The sequence below is a fragment of the Sphaeramia orbicularis genome, chromosome 4, assembly GCF_902148855.1.
Source record: "Sphaeramia orbicularis chromosome 4, fSphaOr1.1, whole genome shotgun sequence".
NCBI lineage: Eukaryota > Metazoa > Chordata > Actinopteri > Kurtiformes > Apogonidae > Sphaeramia > Sphaeramia orbicularis.
The window spans coordinates 42,603,395-42,619,073 of NC_043960.1; the positions used below are offsets into that span (position 1 = coordinate 42,603,395).

A 15,679-nucleotide genomic window follows, 5' to 3' on the forward strand; every position below is an offset into this window, starting at 1 on the left:
CTTTCATAATGAAAAAAGTTTAAATCTTATAGCTGCAACTCATTACTGAAGAAAGAGGTACCAAATAGTTTTCTTGCTCTTTGCATCGTCTTACTTGTAGTTTGTTCTTTTTTCTCATTCTTATATTGTACTGTTTACTTTTTCACCTCTTTCACTACACCTTTTTACTATTTTCTCTTTCAGATTAAACTGATTTTCTTCACCTCAATACATTGAAATTACAATAAGCATAAATCTTTTCAGTCACATTCATATTTAATGTGAATAGACCCATAATGTTACTTATTTCATGAGTTATTGAAAGCCCATTGTGTAAATGAGATCTCATCATGGATCCCTAGTCCTGACTCTGTCATATCATCCTTTGGTGATAGCAAGTAAAAACTTTTTGATTTTAATGATGGATTTGTGCTGTCAGAAGGCTCTATGCAGCTAATTTTTTTTATAACGTCAACAGTAAGTATGTGTAGTAAGTGGACAAATGTGTTGTTAGCAAAGTGACTGAACCAAATGTCTGGTTAGGTGAGTCTAAATACTCTTGGTAAATATGGAATCTTCTAAACTGCTGTTTTGGTGATGCCTGTCATCTGGATTCTTGTAATATAGTGCTATAGTGTTACTCATTATTGAACCTAAATTGCTGTAATTGTCAAAGGACTTTTGAAGGAAGGGATATTGATCTAAAACTGATATTTCTAGCTAGTTTTCTTGAATTCTGCCAATGTTGAGCTACCTGTTGCAGTAAATATACTCCTAAGAAAAGTTTATTGTGATATTTCCTGATGAAATTGAGAAATTTTGTGACATCTGCAAACATCAAAAGGAAGGACCACCCAATTTAACAACCATCACTACTGAACCATACATCCTTTTTCATTCCTCTCTGTCTTTGTCTCATATTCCCACCTGCTTGCATTTGTCCTCTGCTGCCTTCTTGTCCGTTTCCGCCTGCTCTGCCCGGTCAATGGCGTTCTCCTTGTCCAGTTTCAGCATCTGCATCTTCTTCTTGATGGCCTCCATGGTTGCAGTTCCTTTCTGAGATGATAAAACACAGCTTCAGTAAAAAAGAAAAACCCTCGTCTCTTCTTGGGGTTGAGATGAATGTAGGGGATTCAGTAGCGTTACAGCAGAGGAGACAAGCACCCAGGTCCAACAAAAGCTGCAGAGAAACAGAAAAGGAAAGAGAGAGAGAGGCAGGGAGAGGACGAGGGACTGAGGCACAAGGAGCCGTGGACAGAGATGGAGAGTTGAGCCCTATATGGGTAAAGATTTAAACTGCACCAGAACCTGCCTCCAGTTTCTGATGACCTCCCTCCCCTCCTCTTCCCTCCCCTTTTCCCTCCATCCCCACTCTCCCTCCATTTATTCCTCCTTTTTCCCTCCACTCACCACTAAGCATCCACTCTATCCTGACTATCACAACACACACTCCACCCTATCAAACCACTCGTACAAGGACTTTCGAAGGAACAGCCTGGCTGCACTACAACACTCACCCTCTCTTCAAACCGTGGCTGATCTCCTTATTTGGGTCGCCGTGTTTTCACAGAGAGCAGGAGATCACATAGGAGAGGGAGGGAAGAACAGGTCCTGTTTCCACATTTAACCTGCTGTCAGTGGATAACAGTCCTGCTGGTGCTCCACACTCATCACACTCGAAGGCTTTAGATGAGTGTGAGTATATTAGACAACAGGAGGCAGGGAAAAAGAGCAAAATGCAAATCAGAAGGAGGGATAGATAGGAAAAAAGAAAGAGTTCCATTGTGGTGGGCATTACATCTAAATATTAAAGCCAACGACCTGAACTGTACACTACAAACAAAAAGTTAAAGATATTTTTACATTTTTGGGCTATTTTTTTTCATTTGGGATTCTTACACAGTGCTTTTTACTGTTTTGTGTGTGAATTGAAACATATTTTTTTAATGACCAGACATAGTTTTATTTACAAATGGCAAAAAGGACAAAAAAACAAGACAAAAAAAAAAAGAAATAAATAACCTTAATTTTTTATTTGTAGTGTATTTTACTGTTGTGTCAGGTAGACTTAAAGGAGACTTTTGTAAATGAAGACCATGAAGTGGCTTCTAAGAAAAACATAAAAACATTCACAGACATTTAGGGATTAAATGAACTGTGCAATATTTGTTTCAGGGATTATGATATCATGTGCTGTTTAGACTTAATACTCTGAGTTGCAGTGTTGCCCTAATGTGCAGTCTTTACATTCTGCAAATTAATGGCTTGATAATGTGCATTGTTTTGGTTAAATGATGATGTGAGTGAAGTAGCTGCATTGAGTTTTCCTTCTCTTCTCTTTTTTTTCTTTCTTTATCTTTATGTGTTATTCTGTATTATCTTTAATCTTTTATTCTTTATTTACATTGGACAAGTGACAAAACAAACGCTGAGTATTTGGCGGAATGTGAACAATGGAGACCAGTGTCTCAGCTGGTCATAGAAAAAGAGATGTAGAAAGTTTAGGAAGCTAGAGATATAAAAAGCATGAAAACAAGGAAAGACGTGCATAGATTCGTGTCTGCATCCCCCCACAGACGCCAACTTTTAAGCTCTTAGCTTCTTGGCAGCTGCTTTTTCACCATTCTAACCAAGCAAAGACATAAAGGACATTTCTCAGATAGTTACTAAACCAACAGTCTGGAAAAGGAATGGAAAAGGAATTATAATCTGGCAACAAAATGACTCCATACTCAACTGCTTCAGAGAGCAAACACCATAACATGAAGTTTCATTTTTGACAGAGCCCTTATAATAAGTTATCTTTCATGTTTTGTTTCTTTTCCCTTTTGCTTTCTTTTTCTTTTTTTTATTTGTATGCAACCTCTTGCATAACCACTGGGACCTGTACTGCCATATGAAATATACTATACACTATTATCAAAACAGCACTGTAATATTTTATACAGCTATGATTTAACCATATTGTTGGCGTCTACAGGCACTGCTGCTGCATATAATGTAATATTTTATAACACAGCATTATTTACAGGGATAATTTATGAGCAATGGAATACAGACCTTCTGGCCAATCCTCCTCCTTCATAAAACATTAGGCTTCAACTCAAAGTGTCAACTCCCTTTGCTTTTTTTTTTTTTTTTTTTTTTTATAGTTTTAATGTGTGAGGATGAAGTGAATATCTTGGATCCTGTGTGGGAGTAAAAGTGCAAGAAAAATGAAAGTACAACTCAACACTTTTTTTTTTTTTTCTGTTTTCAAGCGGCTGATGTGAGCAACAGCTGCCAGTGAAGATGTTCTGGAGGAGTTCCTTCAGCTATTTTCAACCAAACTCTCCCTCCTTCTATGGATCAGGAGTGATGGGCCGGGCCAGGAAACAAAAAACAACTGCAAGAGGAGAAAAATATCACAACATCATCCACTACGTAGCTATAGGTTTCTTGTTTCTTGTCAGAGGTCATCTGTACAAATCAACAACTGCCCTGTGCGTACACTCTTTTAACGGTTGAACTCTTTTAACGTTTCTAAACCTATTTTATCTAGTTTTTACTGTTCTTTTATTAAAAGCCTTTAAGCCTTTTCTTTAATTTGCCTTTATAATGGGCTGCCTGTGAAAGATAAAAACAGTCTCAGCAGCATCATTAGGGTCTGCTCCAAAATTATAGGAGTTCAACAAAAACACCTGAACTCTTTATGGAAGAAGCAGGTGGTGCAGAAAGCCAGGAGGATCCTAGATCAACTAGACCATGTCCTCAAAGATAGATTCACCCTAATGCCAACAGGGAGACGATACTAAACGCCTTAGATGACAACAAATAGATATACAAACTCATTTATTACCTCCGCCAAGGAGGTTATGTTTTTGCCAGTGTTTGTTTGTTTGTTTGTTTGTTTGTTTGTTTGTCTGTCTGTTTGTTTGTCTGTCTGTTAGTGTGCAACATAACTCAAAAAGTTATGGACAGATTTGGATGAAATTTTCAGGGTTTGTTGGAAATGGGATAAGGAAGAAATGATTAAATTTTGGTGGTATTCGGGGGCGGGGGGGCCCACGGGGGGGCCCACTTATCAGCCTTGGCGGAGGTCTGCGCTCTCCGAGTGCTTCTAGTTCCCTCTGCCACAAGGATGCGGAATGAGTCGGGGTTGTAGGGTGCCAGTTTATTTATTACCTCCGCCAAGGAGATTATGTTTTTGCCAGGGTTTGTTTGTCTGTTTGTTTGTTTGTTTGTTTGTTTGTTTGTTTGTTTGTTTGTTTGTCTGTCTGTCCGTTAGTGTGCAACATAACTCAAAAAGTTATGGACAGATTTGGATGAAATTTTCAGGGTTTGTTGGAAATGGGATAAGGAAGAAATGATTAAATTTTGGTGGTGAACGGGGGTGGGGGGGCCCACGGGGGGCGCCACTGATCAGCCTTGGTGGAGGTCTGCGCTCTCCGAGTGCTTCTAGTTTATTTACTGTTTTTGACCGCATTAAGCTGCTCACACCAACAGATGATGATGTCTGAAATGTCAGTGTCTATGATTTTTTAAATACTGTTCTATGATCCACTGAAATCGCATTGAAGACTGTTAAACAGAATTGCCCACTGTGGGATAAATAAAGTTACACAGTAAAGGAACACACTGAACAACAACAAGGATTTGAATTTGGGCCTAGCAGTTTGAGATTTGGGGCTCTTTTTTTTCAAAATTATTCCATCTACTTTTTGGCACCTGGTTGAACTCCAAAAAGCAGTTACACAGTCAAAAAAAAGTAAAAAAAAAAAAAAAAAAAAAAAAAAAATGAATAAAGGAAAATCACCACAACACTGCAAACAATAGTAAAAACAACAACGACAAGGAAGACAGAGTAAAAAAAAAAACCCTATGTATCTATGTATCTATGTATCTATGTATCTATGTATCTATCTATCTATCTATCTATCTATCTATCTATCTATCTATCTATCTATCTATCTATCTATCTATCTATCTATCTATCTATCTATCTATCTATCTATCTATCTATCTATCTACACAGATTGAATACATTTAATGAAAAGGTTTAAGTTGGTTTAATGAAGTCTGTCAGGATCAGTAGAGTGGATTTAACTGCTGGGTGCTTCAGCTTCTTATCATGTTCCTTGGATTAAAATATTCCTAAATAAATGTGTTTTTCTTGTAGTAATAGAAGATGTCATGAAAACACTGACACAAATGGATGAGCTTGTATCTACATTTGACTGTATTCAAAACATACATTAGCTTCTTTAATATTATTAAATTCCAAGTAGGTACTTTCTACAGATTTTCTCAATTCAACAATCTCAAACACTGTTGGGTTAAAAATGCCTCAGATGCTTATTTTAGTAACCCTGCACTGGGTCAACAGGCTGTATATAATTAGTGGACAGACAAACCATGACATCACCCACTGGTTTCTGAGCTGCAGTTTTGAAGCCAGTAGTTTGGCTGTCACAGTATTAGCTTTATGGAGCCAGAAGCGATCATATTTGGACAATAGGGGCGGAGCTACAGGAGTATGAGGTGTCAGAGTGGTCAGTGAAGGGTCATGGGTGAGCTGATGCTAAATGCTAACTTACTGACTGCAAAGAGCTCTCATACAGACCTGTCAATCAAATCCTGATACGGCAGCAATTTGACACAGGGAGTTACGTTAGCTGGCTGTTAATATTAAGAGTTAATGTGAGGTAGCTTACTGTGTGGTCTGTAAAAATGCATATTCTGTTGTATTGTGTGACATCTGTTATATATTTAGTTGGAGTAACGTTATGATATGTTGGATTGTTGAGCAAAAACAGTTGAAGGTTAGGTCCATTAAATTCATAGTGTAAAAATCTGAAGAATGATGAGCTTTAATTTCCAACCCAGTAGGTAATTCCTAATCATTAACATCTTCAGTATCTAAGATTAATATACATACTAATTGCCTAAATGAATATATTTCTAATTATGTTTTCATTACTGTAAAATGATGTTAAAATCAATGAAGGATTGGATTTTTGTTGGCCTCAAATGAGCTGTTTATATCTACATAGGTAGTACATCTTTTTTCTGCCATGCTGTGCTGCAGTGTTTCTGCAGTATCTCTAAATGGACTTCCTCTGCTTCTGTCTTCCACTTTGTATCAGGGGAATCAAGCATTTTAAGGTGATTTACTGTCACCAATGTGTCTGAGTGTCAACCAGATTATTAACCCCTTCACCAACAAGCCCAGAATGGACAAAACGCTTTGGGTGGCTTGAAAACTGTTACAGAAATCCAATCCATCATTATTATTATTATTATTATTATTATTATTATTATTATTATTATTATTATTATTATTATTATTATTATTAATAACAAAAAGCAAGCACTTTTGTATAGATAACAGCGACCTTAGGGGTAAGTGAGGGGGTGTTCATGGTTGCAACTTTACCTCTAGATGTCGTTTAATATCAAAGAATGAACCTTTAAGTGTAGCATTTACCACATTCTCTGTAATTGCGAAAGTCTACCAATGAGACATTTTATACAATACAGCATTGCCATTTTCATAGTTTTTAATGTGTTGATGTTGCATATTATTTATAGGTATTCTGTTTAGCCAGAGGAATATGGTGCGTCTTACAGAGCTTTCTCACCACATGTGAACAACACTAGCAGCGGTCTCCTGCTCTGATTTGTGAGGCTACAGCTGATGTTCCAAGTATGCTTCCTTTTAGTGCTGCTCAGCCACAGAAATGCTGTGGAGGGGCCCAGACTAAACATTTTACAAATGGAAATTGAGAAGTCAATCAAAGTGTATGGTTTGAATTTCTGATGGACAAAAGAGAATGTAAAAGAGGATGAAGAAGACACAGAAGAAAAGATGACCAACTTAACTGAATTTTGTAAAAAGAAGTAAATTCAGATTTTGATGTGTACAACACAATCAAAATCCTGTGATCTACAGTGAACACGGTACATCTCCAATTGTTTCTGTCATGCTTTTTAATCATTTGTGAACTAGAAATGTAAATTCTTTAACTTTTGCAAAGTTTTTGTCCATTCTCACTGTTTACCAGAACTGAGCTGCACCACGGTCTGTGGTGGCTGTTGACTGATTCTCCTCCTCATGTTGTCCACATATTTTAAGAGGGACAGATGTGGACTGCAGATCAAACAATCCAGCACCAGTACGCTGTAACTATGAAGGCAAACTGGTGGAACTGGCCCAGAATCAGGCCTGGCATTGTCCTGGTGAAATAACCACAGACTTCAAAGAAAAGATGCTGACTTAATGGCAGGATATTCAATCTATGGCTTCACGTCGATGGTTCCTTCACACATATGCAGGTCAGCCATGTTGGCACTTATGCAGCCCCAGACCATCACAGATGCTGCTTTTGCACATTTTAGTCAGTACAGCCTGGATGGACACTGGGATCTTTGACACACAGAACAAAACATACATTTTTCCTAAACAAAAGATCAAGCATATATTCATCTGAATCATATCAGCACATGATTCCACTGTCAGTCCATCTGAGATCAGATTGGGTCCAGACATCTGAGGTGTGCTCGCAGACCTATTACACACTTTGTTTAATACAGTTTCAGATTTAGTTTCTGAATGTGTATGGTTTAAAGTGATAGTGGTTTTCTAAAGTCATCCAGAGCCCATAACAGAGGCATGACAGTTTCTTATGTAATGCCATTAGACACCCTTGGCTTTTACAAACTGAGATTCCCTTAAATTTTTCCTCAATATTATTTAGTGTTGATTGTGAAAGTCCAAATTCTTTGCAATTCAAATATTCTTTCTGAACTTTTTGACAGTTTTCTGAAAGACACAGTTTCATAGGTAGCACTGAGTCAGGAGTCTTCCTTGTAAAACCTAATTGTTTGGTGGATACTTTTATGTACGATCCCCTCGCCTCTTACAAACAAATCTGATACGTGTGGAATCTGATGGAACACCATTAACATGCATATTCTGTAACTTTACAGTCTTATGTCTCTGTTCCACATTGTTTGAGGGTGTTTCAGGCATAAAAAAATCTATTAATATTTACCTCCGCCAAGGAGGTTATGTTTTTGCCAGCATCTGTCTGTCTGTCCCTGTGCAAGATAACTCAAAAAGTTATGGACGGATTTGGATAAAATTTTCGGGAAATGTTGATACTTGCACAAGGAACAAATGATTAAATTTTGGTGGTGATCGGGGGGGGGGGGGCACTGATCTGCCTTGGCGGAGGTCTGCGCTCTCCGAGTGGTTCTAGTTACTAAATGCAATCAAATTGAAATGCACAGATTTTTTTTATATATATAAAAGTCATAAATATTTCATTATCCCACACCTGTTAGTTACTAGAACCTTCCAAAGGTCAACAGTCCACCATATGTGTTTTAATTAATAACAGAACAGGGCAACTCCTGTCCTTCCAGAAAAGCATGAGGACCTCTTTGTGTGTTGGTGAATGTGTGAACTCCTGCTGCCTGGAGGTAAAAACATGGCTCATATGACTCACTTAGACAGGACACCACCTGGACCCCGGTGATGACACACACTCTTTCAGACACACACACATAGACACTGACAAACACCTTTGTAACATTTTGTCTGTACAAGCAGAAGTTCGTGTTTCCTGAATGACGATGAGCTTCTGTGCTACTTTGCAGTAACGTCATAACCCTCAAAATGTATCACACACTCACCTATACTCACCCAGATAGAATCACACACACAAACACACCTCCTCCCAAAGCAGGCCACAGATGTTAGGTCAATCTTAACCAATCAGATGGAAGTTTACAAGTCAGGACTTCTCTTTGGTTTGGGGAAACTACAACAACAGGGTAAAGTTACACATATCTGCATAATTTGATGTTGATGAGCTCAGGTTTGACTGTTTCACAACTTCACCCTCTTCTCATTATTAAAACGCCGGAAGTTGTGAATGCATGTATGAGCAGTGAACTAGATAACGTGATTATTATGCTGTTTTGCACAGTTTAAATGCAAAGTTTAAATAGAGTGAATCTCATTCAGAGGAACAGGTCTGTCTAGTTTTAAACTAGTCCAGTTATTTTCACCATCTCTCAAAGAAAAAAAAAGAAGCACAGTAATGAACCTATGAACACAATAAGTCAGTGTGCTGATTGACAATTGTTGTCAGGTCACCTGGAGACAAAAACCGGCAACTCCAGTTCAGATGTGGAGACTTAAATCATTGAGCATAAACAGGTTTCTGATGGTTCACATGTGAAGAAGTGGTGAGGTCACACAGTGTGACGTGTTTGTGCCTGGAGCCACATGTCTAACTTTACATTCTCAGAGGGGAATAAATTCCAACTTATTTAGGTCAAAATTGTGACTTAAGTTAAGTCACAAAGTCAATTCTCTTGGGTCCCAATAAAAAACCTATAGATACATTATAAGAATATTGCACTTTGTGATGTAACAAGTGATTAATGAATGGGATTCTTACACTGTGACACTATCTGCTATCTATCTCTAACTATGCAGCAACTTCCTGTGTGTAAACAAAAAAGAACATTGAAAAAAATGGAAAAAAAAAAAGACACAGAGACTACTGAAATGTTACTGCTGGTCATACATATGGTTTTGATAATAGCATTGTTCTCAATAAAAGGTGCCCAGGTATTAATGTTTAATTTTAACATTATGCATCTTTGCTACTGATAGGGACTTAGGGGAGGTTACATCTTTTTAATGAGTTATTCCAAGACCTTTGATCTCTCTAAATCCTCACTGGTAAACTGAGGCAGAGTTAGAACACATTTTTACCTCCGCCAAGGAACAGCGGAGGTTATGTTTTCATGTTTTCATCAGGGTTTGTTTGTCTGTTTGTTTGTCTGATAGCAAGATAACTCAAACGGTTATGGACAGATTTGGATGAAATTTTCAGGAAATGTTGATGCTAGCACAAGGAACAAATGATTAAATTTTGGTGGTGATTGGGCGTGTGTGTGTGTGTGTGTGTGTTTGTGTGTGTATGTGTGTGTGTGTGTGTGTGTGTGTGTGTGTGTGTGTGTGTGTGTGTGTGTGTGTGTGTGTATGTGTGTGTGTGTGTGTGACTGATCTGCCTTGGAGGAGGTCTGCACTCTCCAAGTACTTTTCTAGTTAGGGATGTTTTACACCAAGCAGATGACTCTATTTTCATCCCATGTATCTGACAAAGTATTTATGCATTTTGCAGACCAATCTGAAATTTAAAAGTGTCCAGTAGCAATGAAATTATTAACGGATACAAAACACTGTAAAACACTGTATTTCAACTATGACTACAGCTTAACTGAACTATCATGTATTGGATATAGATCAGGTATGCTATGTAAAGTGACAGTCTATAAAAGTATATAATAACTGACTTGCATGTTGACAACACTGTTATACCTGAGCTAATGGGAAAATGAATGGATACGAGAGAGAGAGAGAGAGAGAGAGAGAGAGAGAGAGAGAGAGAGAGAGAGAGAGAGAGAGAGAGAGTCAGTCTAAGTAGATTATCTCATGGTCATGACTTCATCCTGACATGGTGGTGACACAGCTGTAGCTCAGCCTACAGTTCATCAGTGCAGGCACAGACCTTATAAGGACAACAGCTCATTTACTATGTGACTGACAGGATGAAGTTGACTGTCCACAGAGAGGATGCAGAGAGCTGCAGCGGTCAGTGACCACCAGAGCCACAAAGCTTCATTATCACTGCTCCACACATCTTCCCTCTCATTTGCTTCCTGTCTCCTTCCACACTTTAATTCCTGACACCTTTTTCCTTTCCTTCCCACTTCCTTCACTAGCCCCCTCTCTTTTCTTTCCCTACCGTCTCCCCCTTTACCTTGTTTTCCCGTGTGACCGTATGTTCACCTCCTGTTACGTAGGGAGGTCAGTGTGGATCATGCACATACACATGTACATACACACACACACACACACTGCATACATCTGGCTGTGGGTTTCACTGCATAGCTCAGAGTGTAAAAAGGAAATTGCATGTGTGTGTGTGTGTGTGTGTGTATGTGTGTGAATAAGTGGGAGTGACTGAAACAGTAAGGGCGAGAGAGGATAAGGATGGGCCATGCCTTCAGCTCCAGAGTTAGAGAGGAAAGCCCTCCCACAGGAAACCAGTGCTACTCTCTACATGGCCTTTTAAGGTAAAAAACTCCCCAAAACTCTTCTCGCTTGGGAATACAACTAAGATATAGTCACGTTTAAAGCAACAGAGAGAGAAAGAGCAGAGGAATGCAGGATGGGAGTATGTGAGTGAGGAAAGGTTCTGAAAAGTTACATAAAAAATCTTTAAGCAGAGACAAAACTTGGAAGTGGAAAAGTCTCTGTGGCCATTTCCAACTTTTAGAAAATCCTTAATGCATGAAAAGAGCCTCCATTTTCCATCCAGTGGTACATTTTCATAACATTTCACTATCAGAGCATTTATGACTGAAGGCCTGCTTTAGTTCTGGACATGGCTGTATCTTTATGGCAGATGAAACACACTAATGTTGTCTGTCTGCTGTGTGAGTCATATCAAGAAGAGGACAAGGGGAGTGTGGGAAATAGTCCTCATGCATTTCTGAAACTGGGCGTAAACAAACAGACGCATCCACAAACTGAGCCATTATGGGGAATGGGGTGTGTTTTGTCAAGAGATTAAACAACTTCCTTACATTAGATTATATTTTTAGGTTTTTGCTTGAATTTTTTGGTGCATGTGTCTTCCTCTGCTTCCTCCTTCTCCTGTTGCTGACCCGATGAGGCTATGACAACATGTTAACTCAGCCTTTAGTTCCCTTTATTGCCTTTCCCATCAGCCAGTGCAGTGTGTTTATGCATCTCTGTGTCTGCCTCATCCTGCCCTCTGTTATCTGGCCTAACATTTGCCTCTTTGACTTTGCCCACAGAGGATGTGTAAATAAAGATCCCTCACACTGAATGGCTGTAATGAGAGCCTGTCTTGCACCAGTTATTCAGAGAGTTTATCACCTCATCACATTCATTCAGCAGAGAGGCGCTGGCAGGGACAGAGGATGGAGTGAAGGGGAATATACAGTAGAGGTTTTCTGAAGCCACAGCTCAATGAAGGAGACAAAGGTACAGATTTGGACATGGGCAAGAGGGACATGCCCGTACAAATATTTTGGAAAGACAGAATTGTCCCGACAAATATTTGTTCAGACTTATTCACACTATCTCAGGGCTTCACACATGCTCAAATAAATGTGAATTTGCACTGGAGTTTGAAGTTTGTCCATGTCAACATGTTCTGTAGCTTTTCATACCCTCATAAAAGAGCAGGGACATCAGGACTTTTTTGCCTTCCAGAGTGGAAGGAATTGAGAATAATGTAACTCAGCACTTCTGAAGTTGTTCAGCTCAACATCCAAAAGAGATTAAAAATGACTACAACCTGTGTATTTCTACAACCAACAAAATGTTGACTTGAAGGGAATTTTCTGACAAATAATAATATAACATGAAATACTAGCAGTTCCATCAGGTAACTTTTGTTATCACTCGTTGTCAAGTACTGTCACTGCTCTGTCAGTCAGGCCTGGTCAGCGACTTGTTGCCTCCTTCACGGGCTGTTCCAGCACCTGTCGTGACACAGTAACGTTGTGTTGCCTGATTACATGAGCTGCAATGGACTGGTCACTGACCCCAGTGTAAGATGACCCATTATTAAATCAAACAGGTAACCATTTACACCCATTTCCTCAAAATCGTAAGCCATAGTTTGCTTTTTGAGCACATGCTTTCCCCTCAGTCTCTCTCACTGACTGCTGCTTGTTTACTCGCACTCGATCACTCGGAATCAACAATGGTACGTCACCTCTGGCCAGTAATGGCTGCTCCTTATAGGTTCTGCCCCCGCGTGTAATTCACGTAATAAAAAGGTCCAGTGTAGTGGATTTATGGTGATTTTTTTACTGAATTTGCACGTCTCTTGTGTATAAATAATACACAAAGCACAATTAATGTCGTAAGCATGACCAGTACAGGTACACTTCAATGTGGTTTTGGCTCAGGCTGTACAACAGGCTGTCCACAAACCCATCCCCCTGCCAACATGTCAAGTATCCTTTTACCAACACATCAACCTTAAGTTGTTCTGTATGAATGGATGACTGAGATGCACTGTAAAGCACTTTGGATGTCACGAAACAGAAATGTGCTATATGAAAGTCTCTGTTTACTTTGCTGTAAACTAGGGACAAGTTTGTTACATATGAATTTACAAAAATACACACTGTTCAATGGATAACATATGCGTGATGCACTGATTCTGGGCTGACACTGATATTTAAAATTACAATTTGACTGAAAGCAAATCTAACAATAATAGTTGACAATAGAAGGTAAACAATTGTTCTTTTTCATAGCAGGGTCTATGAAAAGTCCAAGGGCCGTGAATACCATCAGGTTCAGCTCAGTCTTGGAGACCTAGAGCAGCCTGCAGCATCATGATAAATAATGGTTTTACCCCGAACACCACCTCTGGATCCACTGCTGCCAGATATCTTTTGTGTGAACGCAATAACTAGGACAGATTTGGTTGGATTTCTTATCCCTTGATAACCAACATAGGGGACCCCTAGTGGAAGAACCCTATCGATTTGAACTTATCTATGAGTATTATAAGTCATCTGAATGGGGGCGCTTCTGTTGAAAAATCTGTTTGTTTTTTTTTACATTATTAATAGATATAGTAGGCCAGTCAAGCTCAAATTTGGATCATATCGATCATCCAAAAATATCTACCTTTTCCTTATTACTCGAAGATTAGTTGATGTCATATTTTGCCAGAAGGTGGAGCTTTTTCAGTAAAATTAAGTCAGTTTTTGACATTATTCAGCAAAAAAATTGGTAGATTGACAGGAAATTGACCAACAAAATTGTATATTCATGTCACCTGAAGTTTAAGTGGTGTCACATTTAGCCACCAGGTGGCATTGCATGTTTCATAAAAAATCAGTTTTTCAAACATCATTCAGGAAATAATAGGTAAATTGGAATTAAATTTAGTTCATATTGATTTTCTGACAAATATCTATCTTTTCCTTGTACCCAAAGTTCTTATGATGTCATATTTTGCCACCAGATGGCACTTTTTCATTAAAAATAGGTTTCTCAGATGTTATTCTGGAAGTAATGGGCTGATCAAGATTAAATTTGGATACTCTATCAAAGTATTTGAAAACCACTGAGGCAGCATAGCACCCCCAAACCCTGATGCCCCCTCCACCATACTTCACAGCTGGGATGAGGTTTTGATGTTGGTGTGCTGGGCCTTTATTTCTCCACACATAGTGTTGTGTGTTCCTTCCAAACAACTCAACTTTGGTTTAATTTGTCCACAGAATATTTTGCCAGTAGCAGTGGTGGAGAACCCCAGCTCCATAAAGTAAAAGTCCTGCCATGTATTGGTTCTACCTGTTCCCTTAACACTGGTGATTCCACTAATGATCCCATCTACCCGGATGGGGGGTTGTGCTCATCAAAATAGGCTGGTTCAGTGAATGGTTGGAACAAATATATGGCAGGACTTTTACTTTATGGAGCTGGGATTCTCCACCACTGGCCGGTAGTGCCTTGGAACATCCAAGTGCTCTTTTGCAAACTTCAAACGTGTAGCAATGATTTTTTTTGACAGCAGCAGCTTCCTCTGTGGTGTCCTCCCACGAACTCCATTCTTGTTTAACATTTTACATATTGTAGATTTGACAACAGGGATGTTGGCACTCTAGAATTCTTCTTCACCTCATTGAGCCTTCTGCGCTGTGCTCTTGCAGTCATATTTACGGGATGGCCACTCCTTGGGAGCGGAGCGACAGTGCTACAGTTTGTCTTACTGTGGACTGATGATGAACATCAAGACTTTTAGAGACACTTTTGTAACCCTTTCCAGCTTTATGCAAGTCAACAATTCTTAATCATAGGTCTACTGAGAGCTGTTTTGTGCGAGGCATGGGTCACATCAGGTAATCCTTCTTTAGAATACCAAATCCCAAACTAATGTGTTTTTTTATAGGGAAGGACAGCTTTAACCAACATCTCCAATCTTGTTTCACTGATTGTACCAGGTTGGCTGACTCCTGATTCTGATTAGCACTTGAAGAAGTCAGTAGCACATACATTTTCACATACTTTTCCACCCTGTACTGTGAATGTTTACATGTTGTGTTCAATAAAATCATGAAAACATGTAATTGTTTGTGAGGTATTAGTTTAAGCAGACTGTGTTTGTCTATTCTTGTGACTTAGATGATTAAATTTTATGACCGCTTTATGCAGAAATGTAAGTAATTCCAAAAGGTTCCCATACTTTTTCATGCAAATGTAGATTTAAAATAGAGTCACGTTTCTTTAAAAGGTGAGAACACAAGGACAAAGTTGTTTTAACAAAGCCATATTACTAAGGTTATCTAGGTGCAGCACTTAAGAGGCCATGCAGGAAGAATGTATGACGCTATCCCCTAGTCATTCTGCTGATAGGCTGATATGCTGCCAGCATAGCCCAGCGAAGTGAAGCATGAGGAGCTGCTGCTGCTGCCAACACAGGAGGTCAAAAGCCCCCCTGAATAATCAACACCCTTCCTGAATTAGAAATCAGAGAGAGAAAGAGAGAGAAAAGAAAATGAGAGATGGAGAGGTAAGAAGAGCTTAGAAGAGGTAAATACCACAGTTAAATGTGACATAAATGGATAAGATCCAACAGCT

The 15,679-nt window shown here is 39.0% G+C and overlaps 1 protein-coding gene across 2 annotated transcripts in view; it reads right to left on the reverse strand.

Annotated features, from left to right (window-relative positions):
- Positions 1–1,225, reverse strand: part of tpm4a (tropomyosin 4a) — a 37,237-nt gene extending 36,012 nt beyond the window's left edge. The window contains exon 1 of one of the 2 annotated variants that reach the window (XM_030132549.1): positions 907–1,214. In XM_030132549.1, coding sequence (XP_029988409.1) covers positions 907–1,020 — 114 coding nt within the window. In that variant the 5' untranslated portion in view covers positions 1,021–1,214. Of the gene's footprint in view, positions 1–906 lie in introns of both variants that reach the window. The other variant, XM_030132551.1, reaches the window with a different exon arrangement.
- Between the last annotated feature and the right edge of the window lie 14,454 nt (positions 1,226–15,679).